Source organism: Lepus europaeus, chromosome 2, assembly GCF_033115175.1.
Source record: "Lepus europaeus isolate LE1 chromosome 2, mLepTim1.pri, whole genome shotgun sequence".
Taxonomy (NCBI): domain Eukaryota; kingdom Metazoa; phylum Chordata; class Mammalia; order Lagomorpha; family Leporidae; genus Lepus; species Lepus europaeus.
In genome coordinates, this window is record NC_084828.1 from 174,519,907 (window position 1) to 174,537,961 (window position 18,055).

An 18,055-nucleotide genomic window follows, 5' to 3' on the forward strand; every position below is an offset into this window, starting at 1 on the left:
TCCTCGGGGCTGGTTTCCCGGTGTTGGGAAGCCGTCCTGACTGGGGGGGGGGGGATTCCTCGGGGCTGGTTTCCCGGTGTTGGGAAGCCGTCCTGACTGGGGGGGGGGGTCCTCGGGGCTGGTTTCCTGGTGTTGGGAAGCCGTCCTGACTGGGGGGGGGTTTCCTCAGGGTTGGTTTCCTGGTATTGGGAAGCTGTCCTGACTGGGGGGGGGGTTCCTCGGGGCGGGTTTCCCGGTGTTGGGAAGCCGTCCTGACTGGGGGGGGTGTTCCTCAGGGCTGGTTTCCCGGTGTTGGGAAGCCGTCCTGACTGGGGGGGGGTCCTCGGGGCTGGTTTCCCGGTGTTGGGAAGCCGTCCTGACTGGGGGGGGGGGTCCTCGGGGCTGGTTTCCCGGTGTTGGGAAGCCGTCCTGACTGGGGGGGGGGGATTCCTCGGGGCTGGTTTCCTGGTGTTGGGAAGCCGTCCTGACTGGGGGGGGGGTCCTCGGGGCTGGTTTCCTGGTGTTGGGAAGCCGTCCTGACTGGGGGGGGGGGTTCCTCGGGGCGGGTTTCCCGGTGTTGGGAAGCCGTCCTGACTGGGGGGGGGTTCCTCGGGGCTGGTTTCCCGGTGTTGGGAAGCCGTCCTGACTGGGGGGGGGGTTCCTCAGGGTTGGTTTCCTGGTATTGGGAAGCCGTCCTGACTGGGGGGGGGGGTTCCTCGGGGCGGGTTTCCCGGTGTTGGGAAGCCGTCCTGACTGGGGGGGGGGTTCCTCGGGGCTGGTTTCCCGGTGTTGGGAAGCCGTCCTGACTGGGGGGGGTGTTCCTCGGGGCTGGTTTCCTGGTGTTGGGAAGCCGTCCTGACTGGGGGGGGGGGTTCCTCGGGGCTGGTTTCCTGGTGTTGGGAAGCCGTCCTGACTGGGGGGGGGGGTTTCCTCAGGGTTGGTTTCCTGGTATTGGGAAGCTGTCCTGACTGGGGGGGGGGGGGTTCCTCGGGGCGGGTTTCCCGGTGTTGGGAAGCCGTCCTGACTGGGGGGGGGGATTCCTCGGGGCTGGTTTCCTGGTGTTGGGAAGCCGTCCTGACTGGGGGGGGGGTCCTCGGGGCTGGTTTCCTGGTGTTGGGAAGCCGTCCTGACTGGGGGGGGGGGTTCCTCAGGGTTGGTTTCCTGGTATTGGGAAGCCGTCCTGACTGGGGGGGGGGTTCCTCGGGGCGGGTTTCCCGGTGTTGGGAAGCCGTCCTGACTGGGGGGGGGGGGTTCCTCGGGGCTGGTTTCCCGGTGTTGGGAAGCCGTCCTGACTGGGGGAGGACTTCCTCGGGGCTGGTTTCCCGGTGTTGGGAAGCCGTCCTGACTGGGGGGGGGTGTTCCTCAGGGCTGGTTTCCTGGTGTTGGGAAGCCGTCCTGACTGGGGGGGGGGTTCCTCGGGGCTGGTTTCCCGGTGTTGGGAAGCCGTCCTGACTGGGGGGGGTGTTCCTCAGGGCTGGTTTCCTGGTGTTGGGAAGCCATCCTGACTGGGGGAGGACTTCCTCGGGGCGGGTTTCCCGGTGTTGGGAAGCCGTTCCCTCGGGGGCTGGTTTCCCGTAGGCGTCCCAGTGCTCTGAAGAGGCCCTGCTAACCACTGCACCTGTGTCGGCCCTGCGCAGTTCACCCTCCGCTTACCTTCAGGCTGTCTCTGAATGTTTTGCTTCAGATGCACATTGTTGATAGGTTCTGTTCTCCCCAGACATGGCTGATGGGTGTGGTGCATTGATTGTTAGAATGAATTTTCCTGGACGTGCGTGTGTGTACCTCTGAGAGTTACTTCAACATCTTTGCCAGTTCCAGCATCCATGTGTCTTAGGGTGGCTATCTGGTAATTTTATTGTCTCTTGGATGCAGGACACATTTTGCTGTTTCCCACGTAACCATGGCTTATATATGAATATTGTAAATGATAGTCATAGCGCCTGGATTCTGTTATAAACGTAAAAGCGTTGCGTTTTTTTCCTGTTGTGGTGGTAAACATATTTTTGTTTCAGCAGGTAACTATGCTGGCTGGATTCGTAAACCCGTCCTCCATGGAGGCAGCTGCTGAAGTGGCTGTCAGGTCCTGGGAGCCTTATCTGGTTGCTGGGAGGTTGTGTGTGCCTGTGTAGTCCAGGGGTCAGCCAGGGGCTTGAACAAGCGTCCGTGCAGAATGTGGCTCCCACCCTTCCTGTAGCACCCTTGCTCGTCACCGAAGGTACTTGCCACTTCTCTCCTGTGTTGGATCTTGGAGTGTTTGTGCAGTTTCTTTTTTCTTTTTTTTTTTTTTATTTTTTTGACAGGCAGAGTGGACAGTAGAGAGAGACAGAGAGAAAGGTCTTCCTTTTTGCCGTTGGTTCACCCTCCAATGGCCGCCACGGTAGACGCGCTGCGGCCGGCGCACCGCGCTGTTCTGATGGCAGGAGCCAGGTGCTTCTCCTGGTCTCCCATGGGGTGCAGGGCCCAAGCACTTGGGCCATCCTCCACTGCACTCCCTGGCCACAGCAGAGAGCTGGCCTGGAAGAGGGGCAACCAGGACAGGATCGGTGCCCCGACCGGGACTAGAACCCGGTGTGCCGGCGCCGCAAGGCGGAGGATTAGCCTAGTGAGCCGCGGCGCCGGCCGCAGTTTCTTTTTTAACCCTTTCTTTATTTGAAAAGCAGGAGGAGAGTCTGAGATCCCCACCTACTGGTTCACTCCCCAGATGTGTGCAACAGCTGGGACCGCATCAGGCTGCAGCCGGGAGCTTAGAGTCAGCTTGGGTTTTCCACGTGGGGGCAGGGACTCAAGCAGCTGAGCCCTCCGCTGCCGCCTCCCTGCTGAGGGCTAGCAAAGGAGCTGAGCTGAGTCTCGCACCCAGCCTGCAGGGCGGGGTGCCGGCATCCCACGTGTTCCCGTCACGGCTTGGCCCAGGTGCCTGTCTCATCCTATTCCTTTCTCGGGGTGCATTGCCTTTATCTCTCAGGGTAATAATACAACTTTGGAAAAAAATATGTACTTCCTGATTTTTGCAAAAGCAGAGTGAGAAAGAGATCTTCCATCTGCTGGTTCATTGCTGATATGGCGGCCGCAGCCAGGACTGGACCAGGGAAGCGAGGGGCCAGGGGCTCCTTCCTAACCCCCCAACGTGGGCCGAGGGTCGCCTGTTCTTGGGCCTGCCCAGTGCATTAGTAGGAAGCTGGAAAGAAGCGGAGTCCCCGGGACCTGAACTGGGAGGCTGGCGTTGCAAGTGGTGGCTTACCTTACTGCGCCACGCCGCTGGCACCGTAAGAAATCTCTGAAGTTTTAGTCTCCCTGAATAGTCTTGTTTCTTTAGTTTTTGCTTCCTGTTTTTAATCTTTCAGTAAGTAGTTTTTCTTGAGCTGTTGATGTTTAAGGGTGGACTTGAATAATGATTGACAGCTCTGAGCCCGTGGGTGGAGCTGGCTAGCTGTAAGGTTTGTATTGGTCTATGTTTGGAACTAGTCAGGTTCCCCTGGGAAGTATCTGTGGGTTTTTTTGTCTGAAGGTGTAAGAGGGGACTTCATGGAAATGTGTTTTATGCAAGAGCTGAGCTGTGCACGGACTTTGATGTTTTGTGCATCAGTGTAAACGTATCCTCTCGTTTCATTTCCCATGAGCTTTTTGACGGCCTCTAGTGTGCCTGGCTGCTGTCACCCAGCAGGCCTCAGGCACGGAGAGTCGGGGTGGGGGGTTTCTGTGCTGGGCATCTGGGGTTGATGCCGAGCCCTCCCTGTGCAGGGCTGTGTGGCCCCCAGCTGTCGCCGGTGTGGGTCTGAGGGTCTGTGTGCCCCTTAATTTTGTGCACAGCTCACAGAGGACCCGTGCACTGTCTCTGGGCTCCTCCCCCACTCCTGCAGAGCCTCCGTGAGCCCCTCAGTGCTGTGCACAGCTCACAGAGGACCCGTGCACTGTCTCTGGGCTCCTCCCACACTCCTGCAGAGCCTCCGTGTGCCCCTCAGTGCTGTGCACAGCTCACAGAGGACCCGTGCGCTGATGGGGGCTCCTCCCCCCACTCCTGCAGAGCCTCCGTGTGCCCCTCAGTGCTGTGCACAGCTCACAGAGGACCCGTGTGCTGATGGGAGCTCCTCCCCCCCACTCCTGCAGAGCCTCCGTGAGCCCCTCAGTGCTGTGCACAGCTCACAGAGGACCCGTGCGCTGATGGGGGCTCCTCCCCCCACTCCTGCAGAGCCTCCGTGTGCCCCTCAGTGCTGTGCACAGCTCACAGAGGACCCGTGCGCTGATGGGGGCTCCTCCCTCCACTCCTGCAGAGCCTCCGTGTGCCCCTCAGTGCTGTGCACAGCTCACAGAGGACCCGTGTGCTGATGGGGGCTCCTCCCCCCACTCCTGCAGAGCCTCCGTGAGCCCCTCAGTGCTGTGCACAGCTCACAGAGGACCCGTGCACTGTCTCTGGGCTCCTCCCCCCACTCCTGCAGAGCCTCCGTGTGCCCCTCAGTGCTGTGCACAGCTCACAGAGGACCCGTGTGCTGATGGGGGCTCCTCCCCCCACTCCTGCAGAGCCTCCGTGTACCCCTCAGTGCTGTGCACAGCTCACAGAGGACCCGTGTGCTGATGGGGGCTCCTCCCCCACTCCTGCAGAGCCTCCGTGAGCCCCTCAGTGCTGTGCACAGCTCACAGAGGACCCGTGTGCTGATGGGGGCTCCTCCCCCCCACTCCTGCAGAGCCTCCGTGTGCCCCTCAGTGCTGTGCACAGCTCACAGAGGACCCGTGTGCTGATGGGGGCTCCTCCCCCCCACTCCTGCAGAGCCTCCGTGAGCCCCTCAGTGCTGTGCACAGCTCACAGAGGACCCGTGCATTGATGGGGGCTCCTCCCCCCCACTCCTGCAGAGCCTCCATGTGCCCCTCAGTGCTGTGCACAGCTCACAGAGGACCCGTGCATTGATGGGGGCTCCTCCCCCCCCCTCCTGCAGAGCCTCCGTGAGCCCCTCAGTGCTGTGCACAGCTCACAGAGGACCCGTGTGCTGATGGGGGCTCCTCCCCCCACTCCTGCAGAGCCTCCATGTGCCCCTCAGTGCTGTGCACAGCTCACAGTGGGTTCGGTGTGGCCAGTTGCTACTTTCTTGCTGGGAAAGTTTGTGTCTGTCGTTTTGTCCTTATGTGTTTATGCCTCAGAAAGCCTGGCCTTTTTTTTTTTTTTTTTAATTATTTATTTGAGAGGCAGAGAGAAAGAGAGAGAGAGAGAGAGATCGGTCGGTCGGTCGGTCTTCCATTTGCTGGTTCACTCCCCAATTGGCTGCAATGGCTGGAGCTGTGCCGATCCAAAGCCAGGAGCCAGGAACCAGGAACCAGGAGCCAGGAGCTTCTTCCGGGTCTCCCACATGGTGCAAGGGCCCAAGGACTTGGGCCATCTCCTACTGCTTTCCCAGGGCACAGCAGAGAGCTGGATTGGAAGTAGAGCAGCCAGGACTAGAACTGGTGCTTATATGGGATGCTGGCACTGCAGGTGGCGGCTTTACCCGCCTCGCCACAGTGCCAGCCCCCTGGCTGTGGTTTTCCTGGGCTCCCAGAAGGCAGTGGAAGAAAACGTTTGTGTGTAGTCCTGGACCTTCATTGGAGGCCCTGTCCCTGGCCTTGGGCAGGATGGGGCCAGGAGAAGTGGGGACGTCCCGGACAATGGCCAGGGACGTGTGTACAGAGTCCAAGTTGACAGTGACCGCAGGTGACCCGGCTTGGCTCCGGTGTCTGCGCTTGGCCTCTGAAGGTGGACGGAGCTCTTCCTGTGGCCCTGGAAAGTGCCTCCGGACGTGGTTTCTGGCATCTGTAGTGAGCACAGTAGCTGAGGGGCTGCCTGGGTACAGAAGTAAGGGACACCAAAGGGGCCGGGAGCGGGAGCTCTGTGCCTCCCCTGCCGACACGCTGCGGGGCCGGGGGCTGGGAGGGGCAGTAGTCGTGCGCGGGCAGGAGAGAAGGCCGCGGGGCTGCTGGGACTTGCAGGGTGTTCCCGTCCCCGAGGAGGTGGACTGGAAGCTCGCTGCTTTTGCTGCCAGAGGGCCTAGATCCTGACGTTGTCCGGGCCCCGCTGGACGAGGTGGTTTCCCTGAGCTCAGAGGAGCTGTGAGGTGGAGTTCGTGCCTTCCTGTTCTCTGGGAATCTCTGGCTGGGAACTGGAGTGGTCCTGGACTGTGACGTCCTGGGCAGTGTGGCGGAGCAGAGGTGTAAACCATCCCCGGAAGGCGGCCCCAGACGTGGCCTGCCGTGCTGGGGCTGAGTATCCAACAGACACAGGAGGACCAGGTTCCATGGGAACGTCTTCAGAAATAACAGATGTCAGGAATGGGTTTCCAGGAAGTTCAGTTACAGAATTACAGCAGGATCAGAACGGACCAGGAAGGCTTTCTAAAGTAGACTTCTAGAATTGAAAAAATAGAATGATCATATTTATAAACTGACTAGAGATGCCGAGTGGGGCAGACACAGTTAAGGGGGGAGTCAGTGAGTTGGAGTTGGACTCTAAGGAATTACCCACATAGATGCAGACTTGAAGACTACAAAAGGGGGCTGTTTTCTCTCTTTGCCTGTGTGATAGAAGACTGGGCAGTTACCTGGCTCCTGGTGCTGCAGGCCGGGACCTCCACGCAGACGGCATCGGCGTGTGCTTCACCATGAGGTGGCGGGAGGGACAAGCTGGGGGCAGCGCCTCCCTCGCCTGAGCACCTCTCAGGGGCCGTGCGTCTCAACACTGTTGTGTTGGGAACTGAGTTTGCACCACATTCAACCCTAGCAAGAGGCTGAAAGACTGCAGAAGGAGCAAGGCCAGCCGGCTTGTAACAGGGGTTCCAGAGTCCTAGAGCAGGGGCACAGTTCTCAGGCTGATAACAGACCAGGACTTCGGAATTGGTCAGAAACACTGATCTTTAGGCTCTCAATGCATAGTGAACTAAGCTGTGTAAATAAGCTTGGTAAATATCTACTCAGGGGCCGGCCCTGTGGCTTAGCAGGTAAGGCCACCGCCTGCAGTGCCGACATCCCATGTGGGTGCCGGTTCGAGTCCTGGATGGTCCACTTCTGATCCAGCTCTCTGCTATGGCCTGCGAAAGCAGTAGAAGATGGCCCAAGTCCTTGGGCCCCTGCACCCGGGTGGGAGACCCCGAACGAGCTCCTGGCTCCTGGCTTCAGAACAGCCCGGTTCTCTTTCTTTCTTTCTCTCTCTCTCTCTCTCTCTCTGCCTCTGCCTCTGCTTCTCTGTAATTCTGCCTGAACTTATTTATTTGAAAGTCAGTTTCACAGAAAAGGAGAGGCAGAGAGAGAGAGGTCTTCTATCCGCTGGTTCACTCCCTAGTTGGCCGCAACAACTGCAGCTATGCCAGTCCGAAGCCAGGAGCTTCCTTGAGGTCTCTCACATGGGTGCGGGGGCCCAAGGACTTGGGCCATCTTCCGCTGCTTTCCCAGGCCATAGCAGAGAGCTGGATCGGAAATGGAGCAGCCAGGACTCGAACTGGTGCCCATATGGGATGCCGGCACTGCAGGTGGTGGCTTTACCAGCTAAGCCACAATGCCAGCCCCACAAATAAATATTGTTTAAAAATAAATAATTAAATGTCTACTCAGCCACTTCCCTTGTGAAACTGCAAAAGAAGACCCAAGATGGCAGCCAGGGGAAGTCGCACTCACTCACAGCTCGGGGGTGGGGCCAGAGAGCTATGACTGGCACTCTCCAAATGCTGAGAAGGTCATCCAAGCTGTCATTCACTGAGAAGGGCAAAGTGGCATTTCCAGAAAATCAGAAAGGCCGCTCACCAGCAGGTCTGTCCTGGGGACCACGGTCCCACGGGACAGCATAGCGGGCCAAGCGCTGAGCGCACGTGCAGGTCTACGACACCGGCTGCCAGGACAGGTCCGTGTGTGTGGGAGGTGGGTGAGAAAGCAGCGGAAGATGCTGCACACTGAGCGCGAGCGACAGATTAGTTAAAGGGGAAGCTGCATGGGCGATGGTGGAGGTATTGGTCAACATGAGGATTTATACCTTTTCCTTAAAGTTTTATTTATTTATTTGAAAGGCAGCCTCAGAGAGGGAGAGAGAGAGAAATCTTCCATCTGCTGGGTTTACTCCTCAAATGGCCACTACAGCCGGGGCTGAACCAGGTCGAAGCCAGGAGCCTGGAGCTCCATTCTGGTCTCTGTTGAGGGTAGCAGGGGCCCACGCATTGGGTCATCTTCCAACTGCCCTCCCAGGTACATTAGCAGGGAGCTGGTGGGAACTAGAGCAGCCAGGACACAAACTGATGCCCGTAGGGGATGCCGGCATTGTAGGTGATAGTGTATCTTGCTGTGTCACAATGCCAGTCCCTTTAAACAGTTTTTAAAAAATATTTATTAGCTTGAAAGGCAGAGTTACACAGAGGCAGAGAGAGAAAGAGTGATCGATCTTCCATCTGCTGGTTCACTCCCTAAATGGCCACAATGGCTGGAGCTGGGTTGATCTGAAGCCAGGAGGCAGGAGCTTCTTCCGGGTCTCCCACATGGGTACAGGGCATCCGAGGTGCCATCTTCCGCTGTTTTCCTAGGCCATTAGCAGGGGGTGGGATCAGAGGTGGAGCAGCCAGGTCTTGAACTGGTGCCCACATGGCATGCCGGCACCGCAGGCCATGGCTTTAACCTGCAGTGGTGTGCGCCAGTCCTGTATGTGTATGGTGTTTAATTGAGATGGAGCAAGAGTGTGCCGCCCATCTGCTGGTTCACTCTCCAAACCGTGCAACGGCCAGAGCTGGACTGGGCTGACATTGAGAGCTGGGAGTGCAGTTCAGATTTCCCATGTGAGTGGCAGGAGCCCAGTAGCTGAAGCCGACCGCACTGCCTCCCAGGAAGCCAGAGCCTGGTCTCCAGCCCAGCTGCCCGGCTGCTCTGACGTGGGGTGTGGGCATCTCTGACCAGCAACTTAACCACGAGGCCAAGAGGCTGCCCCAATTTTAGGCTTTCAGAATAAATGTATGTGTTAGTATTTGAAGACTGGTTTACGCTAGAGTAATAGAATAGAAATGAAATGTATAACCTATAGACTTGAAGTGCGTGAAGTGGGAAGTTTCAGCAGTAATCCAGACGGAGGTAGCGATAGAGAAGAACCGTTCAAACATGCACAGTAATCATAAATGCTGTGGGACCCAGCTCCAGGTCAGACATAGCACTAGATTCGACGGATGAAAATGCAGACAGAGAGATTCAAAATGAAAGTTGGAAGGAATAAGCTGGGAAGACAGCAGCAGAACTGCCTAGAGCTGTGTCAGCGTCAGACAGAATGGCGTTCCTGTCGGCGCTACAGAGGAGAAGGGTCACCATGAATGGAGAAGCAGTTCCTTTTTTTTTTTTAGTTTCTTTTTTTTATTTTTATTTTTTTCTAAGAATTATTGTTTTATGGCCGGCGCCGCAGCTCACTAGGCTAATCCTCCGCCTTGCGGCGCCGGCACACCGGGTTCTAGTCCCGGTCGGGACACCGATCCTGTCCCGGTTGCCCCTCTTCCAGGCCAGCTCTCTGCTGTGGCCAGGGAGTGCAGTGGAGGATGGCCCAAGTGCTTGGGCCCTGCACCCCATGGGAGACCAGGATAAGCACCTGGCTCCTGCCATTGGATCGGCGCGGTGCGCCGGCCGCAGCGCACCTATCGCGATGGCCATTGGAGGGTGAACCAACGGCAAAGGAAGACCTTTCTCCTGTCTCTCTCTCACTGTCCACTCTGCCTGTCAAAAAAAAAAAAAATATGAGAGAATTATTGTTTTTATTTGAAAAACAGAGTTGCAGAGAGAGAGAGAGATCTTCATCCGCTGGTTCACTCTCCAAATGGCTGCACCAGCTGGGGTTGAGCCAGGCCAAAGCCAGGAGCTTCTTCCGGGTCTCCCACGTGAGTGCAGGGGCCCAAGCACTTGGGCCATCTTCTACTGCTTTCCCAGGCCACAGCAGAGAGCTGGATCAGAAGAGGGGCAGCTGAGACTTGAACCAGTGCCCAGATGGGGTGCCGTGGCTTGACCTGCTGTGCCATGACTCCAGTCCTTGGAGAAGCAAGTTCTGCAGCTCCAGGAGGAGCGACGCGGTGGAGCAGTGGGAAGGATGTGAGCAGGCTATGTTCCGAGGAAGGGGACGGAGTGACTCAGCGTAGAGCACTGTGCCACTGTGCACGCGGCAAGGAGGCGGCTTGGCGGCAGCTGCCATCTTGGGAACATAAATGAGGACATCTTTTTTTTTTTAAGATTTATTTTATTTATTTGAAAGGCAAAGTTAGATATAGATCTTCCATCTCTGGTTCAGTCCCCAAATGGCTGCGATGGCTGGAATTGAGCCGTTTGGAAACCAGGGGCCAGGAGCTTCTTTTGAGTCTTCTATGCAGGTGCGGGGGCCCAAGCACTTGGGCCATCTTCCACTGCTTTCTCAGGCCATAGCAGAGAGCTGGATTGGAAGAGGAGCAGGCAGGACTCGAACCGGCGTCTCATGGGTTGTCAGCACTGCAGGCCGGGGCTTTAACCACTGTGCTGCAGCGCTGGCCTAAGACATCTTTGGGAGTGGTTAGTGAGTTGAAGGTTCTCAGATCTTTGGCGCAGCCTTTCCAGCCTTGGGTGTGCACCCTGGAGAAGTTCCCATACGTGGGCCCAGGGAACAGTCAGAGTGGCATTGCTTAGACAAATGTAAGTAGCTTAGGGGTCCAGCGACGGTGGACAATACAGCAGGGTCACATGCTGGCCTGTGACACAGCACTGGACATGCGTGCGTTTCAGAGCTGTGGGAGTGATGGTAGCACAGTGAGGACGTGCCTGCCGGGTTGAAACCACTTTTTAACTGCTGCTAAGTGGGGTAAATTACTTAGCCCTGTGTTACGTGACGTGAGGACCGCACAGAGTTGTCAGGAACGCTGGACGTGTAGTTGCTTGTGAAGGTTCAGTGTGGTGCCTGCAGTGCAGTGGGAGCTGTGTTCCCCAGGTGCGGAACAAACGTGTGCCATCTGTATCAGAGGTTCTGTTGGACTGCAGGGACACTCAGGAGTGATCCTCTTGGGTGAGTGCGATTCAGAGAGAAAATGTCAGTCTGTTTTGGAGTCTTTTTTTTTTTTTTTTTAAGATTTTATTTATTTATTTGAAAGTCAGAGTTATACAGAGAGAGAGAGAGGAGAGGCAGAGAGAGAGAGAGAGGTCTTCCATCCACTGGTTCACTCCCCAGTTGGCTGTAATGGCTGGAGCTGTGCCGATCCGAAGCCAGGATCCAGGAGCCTCCTCTGGGTCTCCCATGAGGGTGCAGGGGCCCAAGGACTTGGGCCATCTTCTGCTGTTTTCCCAGGCCACAGAAGAGAGCTGCATTGGAAATGGAACAGCCGGGTCTCGAACCAGCGCCCACATGGGATGCCAGCACTGCAGGCGGTGGCTTCACCCGCCATGCCACAGTGCGCCCGTCTTGGATTCTTGCAGTGGGAGTACTAGGTGCCCACATGGGTGGGGCTGGGCACCTGCTCCCTGTGGAGCTTCCTCTCCAGCTCTGAACTCTCCCTTCTCCTGCCATCACTCTTCATGTCCCATGGTGCCCTGCGCCCCTCACAGGCGGGTGGGATTTCCACACTGTGCTGAGCTGCTTCAGCCCTTTCACCTGCTAGTGCTTGCTCCCAAACCTTTAGGTTGTGCTCCCTGGAATTTTGGTCTCCCATGCAGGTACAGGGGCCCAAGCAGGGCATCTTCCACTGCTTTCCCAGGCCATAGCAGAGAGCTGGGTCAGAAGAAGAGCAGGTGGGACTTGACCCAGCGTCTGTGTGGGATGCTAGCAGGCCGTGGCTGCAGTGTGGGATCTCTGCTCTGTGTGTGTGTGGGGGCGTGGGGTTTGCTGTGTTCTGCGCGGACAGAGGCTGTGGGGTACACGGGAGGGCTTCTTTCCACTGAGGTGCAGGGACCGCCTCTTAGGGACGCTCTCACTTGTGTCCCTGGAGGTGCGCCGTGGAGGCCGACGCCTGGGCTGGCTGTGGCTAGGGTGAGTGAGTGGGCGGGGGCCAGGGGAAGCCTGCGTGCGTGGGTACCTGGCTCCACCTCTGGCTCCATGGGTGTAGGTGGGAGTCCTTCTGTTAGAAGGCTGAGGTGGCCTTGCAGTTGGAGCAGTGCCAGAGGCTATAAATAGCTGTGTGTGTCAAGAAGCAGAGCGCCAGGGCGGAGGAAGCAGGGAGGCCCCTGGGTCTCCAGCTGGCCGCTGAGCCAGCGTGCGCTGTGGCAGGGGCACTGAGTGTCACGTGGGCTCTGAATACAAGGCTCCTGCAGGGCTGGGGGCCACACAGGGGTGTGCTTTGTGAGCCATTGCCACAGGCAGCAGGGAGCGGCCGGCGTGCCAGGCCTGTTCAGGTAACTCGCTCATTTCTTGCCACAGCCCTGGGAGGCTTGTGCCATGTAATCCCGATCACAGAGTGACTAGGGGCATGCCAAGGGTCACACGCTGGGCAGTGTCCGCAGGACTGGGAATCTGGCCTGCTCAAGGCACCGTTTGCTGGGTTGCCTGTGGGGAGATCTGTTCAGACGAGGTTCTGAGGAAATCCTGGGCCTTTGCGTGTGACCTGGAGCCCTCAGCCCTCTCCACAGGGTCCTGTCCACGGTCGTGACTGGCGCGTCCCTGGTCACTCTGTTGGCCTCCTTTGCTTGGGCTCCTGATCCCGCGTGTTGCCCGGTGTCCGAGTGGGGGTGGAGACCAGCGAGGGTGCTGGGGCTGGGGCTCCTGCGCCGTTCATCCGTCTCTCCGGCCGGCCGGCGTTACACGTTTGTGACTCTGGCGAAGATGCTCAGGAGTCCCGCCTTCACCTGTCCGGTGGGGGTGGGCGTGGGCGTTCAGAAAGCAGTCGTCAGGCCCATTCCCAGTGTGTTGTGTCAGCCGTGTTCAGAGGCAGTGTAGCCTAGTAGTTACCATACCCGTGGCTACGTTGGAGGGCCTGGGGTGATTCCCAGCTCTGGCTCCTGACTCAGGCTCCCTGCAAACGCAGACCCTGCAGGCAGCAGTGGGGGCTCAAGTGATGGGGCTCTTGCCACCCACGTGGGAGACCTGGCTTGTGTCCTGGTGTTGGCCTGGCCCCGACCTGGCTGTCACGGGTGTTTGGGCAGTGAACCAACAGTTGGGGGTTCTCCATAAAAGGAGAAAGAAAGGATCAAGCGGTCTGCACATTTTTGTTTTCAACTCCACAAATGTTCATTTTTTTAAAAAAAAAGATTTATTTTGTTTTGTTTGAAAGGCAGAGTTACAGAGAGGGAGACACACACACACACATCCTTCATCTGCTGTTTCACACTTCCCAGATGGCCGCAGTGGCCGGGGCTGGGCTGGGTCAAAGCCAGGAGCTCCATCTGGGTCTCCTACATGGGTGGCAGGCTCCCAGGCATTTGGGCCATCCTCTGTTGCTTTCCCAGGCACGTTAGCAGGGAACTGGATCTAAGTGGAGCAGCCAGGACTCGAACCCGTGTTCATATGTAATGCTTCCATCCATATGTTCACATCATTTTCTCTTGGGGTTATTTTTGGTCCTATTATTTGTACCCTTTGTGGATGTCTGAAATACTCCTTTAGTCAAGCACGGGCAGTTAGCCAAAGACGATGGTAAGTCAGGTGGCAAGGGCAGCCCAAGGGCCGATGGAAGCAGAGAGGCCCTGCACCCCTGACTTTGGTGCTGCTGCTGGTGGGCGGGGCCTGTGGGCCTCCTGGGTGCTGGCCCCTGGTGTCTGCCCAGCCGTTGGTCTCTCGCCCCCACCTGCTCCCCTCTGGGATCCCCCTAAACCTTAGGCTTGAGGAAGGGCCGCCCTGGGGCCTCCCTGGGGGAGCCAGGCTGCTCTCCAGCGTGAGCCTCTCTGTGGCCCTGAAGTCTTCCCGGGCCGAGGCTGACATCCAGCTACCTGGCCGCTCAGGAGGCCCTGCTTCTGCTTTTCCAGGTCGGGATCTAGGCCCCATGGCGCCGAGGGCGCGGTTGTGGCTGGGAGCCGCCATTCTGGCTGGGTAGCATCTTGAGCCCTGGGATCCAGCCTGGAGCCTTGAGGTTTGCTGCTTGCCCCTGGCCGGGTGCCCCTGGAAGGAGCTGCTGTCGTTGCAGGAGACAGCAGAGAACAGTCACTGTGGGGGTCAGGTCCGCCCTGGGACGAGCCCTGGGGCTCAAGCCCTCTGCTCGCAGAGGCCACGTGGGCATGGAGAGGAGGGTGGCGAAGGCCCTGGGTGGGACGAGGTCAGGGTACTCGGGGACCCTGTCCTTGCTGCACTCTGGCTCCCCTGGGGGCCTGACTCCCACCCATCCCTCCTCCTTCCTGGGGTGGGGTGGTTGCAGGGGGAGACCCACCCCAGTTGGTGCCAGGTCACTGGCCACAGTAGCCTGAGACGTGGGGGAGGTTGGCTGGGTGATTGGTGCAGGCTTCCTCTCAGTGTCCACAGGGGAGCCAGCAGGAGGCCACACATGCCCCTGCCTCCCAGGTCGCGGGCACCCGGTGCGGGGCTGTGGCAGGCTTCTCCACGTGCTTTCCCGTTGCAGGTGGTGGCCCCCTTGGGGCTGGGGCCTGGAGTTGTGTTGTAGGGTGGGTCTGGTGAGTGAGGCCACGCTGGGAGGGAAGCGTCGGAAGGGCCACATGGCAGTTTAGTGCTTGGCCACTTGGGTGGACGGTGCCCAGGATGACCTGTGACTGTGGCTCAGCCAGCCCCCCTCCTGTCCAGGCGCACGAGGCCCACGAGGCGCACAGCCCCTGGGAGCCTGGCCGCTGACTTGGCTCTGTGTGATGTTCTCTAGCCTGGGTGCGACGGCTGCACGTAGCAGGGAGGGGGGGGAGGGGCTGGGAGTGTTGCACGTAGAAGGGATGGGGGCGGGGGTGCTGCAGGTAGAAGGGACGGGGGCGGGGGGAGGCTGCACGCGGAAGGGACGGGGGCAGGGGGGCTGCATGTAGAAGGGGGGGGTGGGAGGGCAGTCCAGGTGTGGTCCCCAGGTGTGTTCGGAGACAGAGAGGGTGGTTACTAGTGCAGATTCTGCCCCCATGCCCCTGGGACAGGGCTGGCCTGGGAAAAGGCGTCTTCAATAAACGCCTCCGCTGCCCAAGCCCAGCCCACCCACGGAGGACCCAGGGTGTGTCTGTCTTGCCCTGGGGTCTCTTCATTTCTGTGGCTGTAGGGCCACAGCTGCCACTGCCTCCCTGGAGCCTCCGGTGCCGCCGTGCCCATCAGGCTGTCTCAGGCTGGCTCAGTCTGGCCGGCTGCTTAGGCACCCTTCTGTGGCGTCGGCTTTCCTGCCTCCTCCCCCTTGCTTGGGCCTGGGGCAGCTCAGTGGTTGGTGGGCTCTCAGGAAGCTAGGAGGTGGAGTGCGGAGGGTCCGTGAGCCCACTCTCGCGCCTCCCTCTGGGAGCAGGCTGTGGGGCCACAGTCCTGGGTGTGCTCAGGTCTCTCCTCCCTGGGCTGCAGGCTCTGGGCGCGGCGAGGCCGAGACGCGGGAGTGCATCTACTACAACGCCAACTGGGAGCTGGAGCGCACCAACCAGAGCGGCCTGGAGCGCTGCGAGGGCGAGCAGGACAAGCGGCTGCACTGCTACGCCTCCTGGCGCAACAGCTCCGGCACCATCGAGCTCGTCAAGAAGGGCTGCTGGCTGGACGACTTCAACTGCTACGACAGGTGCGCCACGCTGCCCCATGCTGCCCGCCGGCTCTCGGCACGGCCCCGGCCCCGAGGAGCGGTGTCGGGGTCCATCCTTGGCTGCCATCGTCCCCATGAGGTGCTGGGAAGTGCCCTGTCTGAGGAGGGGCTTGGCCAGGTGGGCTGGGGGTCCTGCGTGCCTGGCTGAGGAGGTCTGGCAACCTCTGCCCCCAGGCAGGAGTGCGTGGCCACCGAGGAGAACCCCCAGGTGTACTTCTGCTGCTGCGAAGGCAACTTCTGCAACGAGCGCTTCACCCACCTGCCAGAGGCCGGCGGCCCGGAAGGTGAGGGGCTGACCCAGCCGCGCTGGGCTGGCCTCGGCCTAGGGCGATTGGCTGCTGAGCTGGGTGGGCGTGGCAGCAGGCCCCCCGGAGGTGTCAGGGCGGGCGGGCTGTGTGACACAGGGCTCCATGTGTCCCCCAGTCACGTACGAGCCACCCCCGACAGCCCCCACCCTGCTCACGGTGCTGGCCTACTCGCTGCTGCCCATCGGGGGCCTGTCCCTCCTTGTCCTGCTGGCCTTCTGGATATACCGGCATCGCAAGCCTCCCTATGGCCACGTAGACGTCCATGAGGTGAGACGGCGGGGCCGGGCCAGGGCAGGGGGAGGCGCGCAGGCCGCACAGGCCCAGCAAGCTGTGCTTGTCCCCAGGACCCCGCGCCTCCCCCGCCGTCCCCTCTGGTGGGCCTGAAGCCGCTGCAGCTGCTGGAGGTCAAGGCCCGGGGGCGCTTTGGCTGTGTCTGGAAGGCCCAGCTCATGAACGACTTCGTGGCGGTCAAGATCTTCCCGCTCCAGGTGAGTGTTTCAGGGGCTCTAGGGCATCCACGCCCACAGAGACATCTGCTGGAGCCCCAGGCCCGGGGGACCTCGCTGGGAGGCTGTGCTCAGCCCAGCCTGCAGTGACAGGCCCGGCTCTGCTTCCCAGGCTTTTCAAAATTATTATTTATCTATTTTTTGAAATATTTATTTACTTGAAAGGCACAGTTAGAGAAGGAAAGTTCTTCCATCTGTTGGCTCACTCCTCAAATAGCTGCAATGACCAGAGCTGGGCCAGGCTGAAGCCAGGAGCCAGGAGCTTCATCGGGGTCTCCCATGTGGGTGCAGAGGCCCAAGGACTTGGGCCACTTTCTACTGCTTTCTCAGGCCACAGCAGAGAGCTGGATCAGAAGAGGAGCAGCCAGGACTAGAACCGGCACCCATGTGGGATGCCAGCACCGCAGGCAGCAGCTTTACTCGTTATGCCACAGCACTGGCCCTCGGCATCTGTTCAGAGGCCCTGGGCACCAGGCAGCCCAAGCCATTGCCCGGGAAGCTTAGCAAAGCCGGGCCTAGCTCTGCCTCTCGCCTGTCAGGTCTCTGGACCTTGGTGGCCTCATGTGAGTCAAGGTGCTGGCCTCACGTCATCTCTGGCATCACTGTTGGCCTGGTGCTCCAGAGCTCGGCCCAGTCCTGGGCTTCTCCTGGACCCTTAGCGGATGCTGAGGCTGGGAGGCCGGGGGTAGGGACAGGGGCTGAGCAGCCTCTCCACCCAGGACAAGCAGTCGTGGCAGAGTGAACGGGAGATCTTCAGCACGCCCGGCATGAAGCACGAGAACCTGCTGCAGTTCATCGCTGCCGAGAAGCGAGGCTCCAACCTGGAGGTGGAGCTGTGGCTCATCACGGCCTTCCATGACAAGGTGAGCCATGCCCATCAGGGCCCTGGGACGAGCTGGAGCAGGCCCGTGGCCCGCACAGGTGTGCACCGTCTTAGGATCAGAGTGGTGACTTCCTGCTTGGCACCTGCTGACTCCTGCCTCCCATGTGCAAGGGAGCTCTGGGAGAGGAGCCCAACCACCAGCCCCCTGGGCCATCCTCCCCAGGGCTGGGCTGGGGCCTGTCCTGTCCCGGGGCCTGTGCTCAAGTTCTGTGCTCCCTTCTCTTAGGGCTCCCTCACGGATTACCTCAAGGGGAACATCATCACGTGGAATGAACTGTGTCATGTGGCAGAGACGATGTCAAGAGGCCTCTCGTACCTGCACGAGGATGTGCCCTGGTGCCGTGGTGAGGGCCACAAGCCGTCTATTGCCCACAGGTACCTGGGTTGGCAGGTGCCTTCCCTGCAGGGGAGGTTGGTGGGTGGGAGCAGGCTGTGGGAGGGAGGGCAGCTGCAGCCTGCTGGGCACGCTTGGTCTGCTTGTGTTGTGGCAGAGGCAACTGGGCACGCGACCTGGCCTTTCTCCGGCGTCCTGGGGCGGCGTGGCCTCCTGTGCTGGTTTTCTGGTGCCCTCTGATGGCCACAGGAGAAAGTGCTGTCGCCCTCACTTGTTGGAGAGCGAGCTCAGCAGCGTCCCTCGGTGTGGCGTCCCTCTGTGTGGCGTCCCTCGGTGTGACGTCCCTCGGTGTCGTGTCCCTTGGTGTGGCGTCCCTCGGTGCGGCGTCCCTTGGTGCGGCGTCCCTCGGCGTCGTGTCCCTCGGTGAGGCGTCCCTC

The 18,055-nt window shown here is 59.6% G+C and overlaps 1 protein-coding gene across 1 annotated transcript in view; it reads left to right on the plus strand.

Annotated features, from left to right (window-relative positions):
- ACVR2B (activin A receptor type 2B) overlaps positions 1-18,055 on the plus strand; it is a 43,949-nt gene that overhangs the window by 16,589 nt on the left and 9,305 nt on the right. The window contains exons 2-7 of the mRNA XM_062179777.1: positions 15,359-15,566; positions 15,762-15,871; positions 16,011-16,162; positions 16,240-16,383; positions 17,121-17,264; positions 17,511-17,659. Of these exons, the coding sequence (XP_062035761.1) occupies positions 15,359-15,566; positions 15,762-15,871; positions 16,011-16,162; positions 16,240-16,383; positions 17,121-17,264; positions 17,511-17,659 (907 nt within the window). The remainder of the gene's footprint in view (positions 1-15,358; positions 15,567-15,761; positions 15,872-16,010; positions 16,163-16,239; positions 16,384-17,120; positions 17,265-17,510; positions 17,660-18,055) is intronic.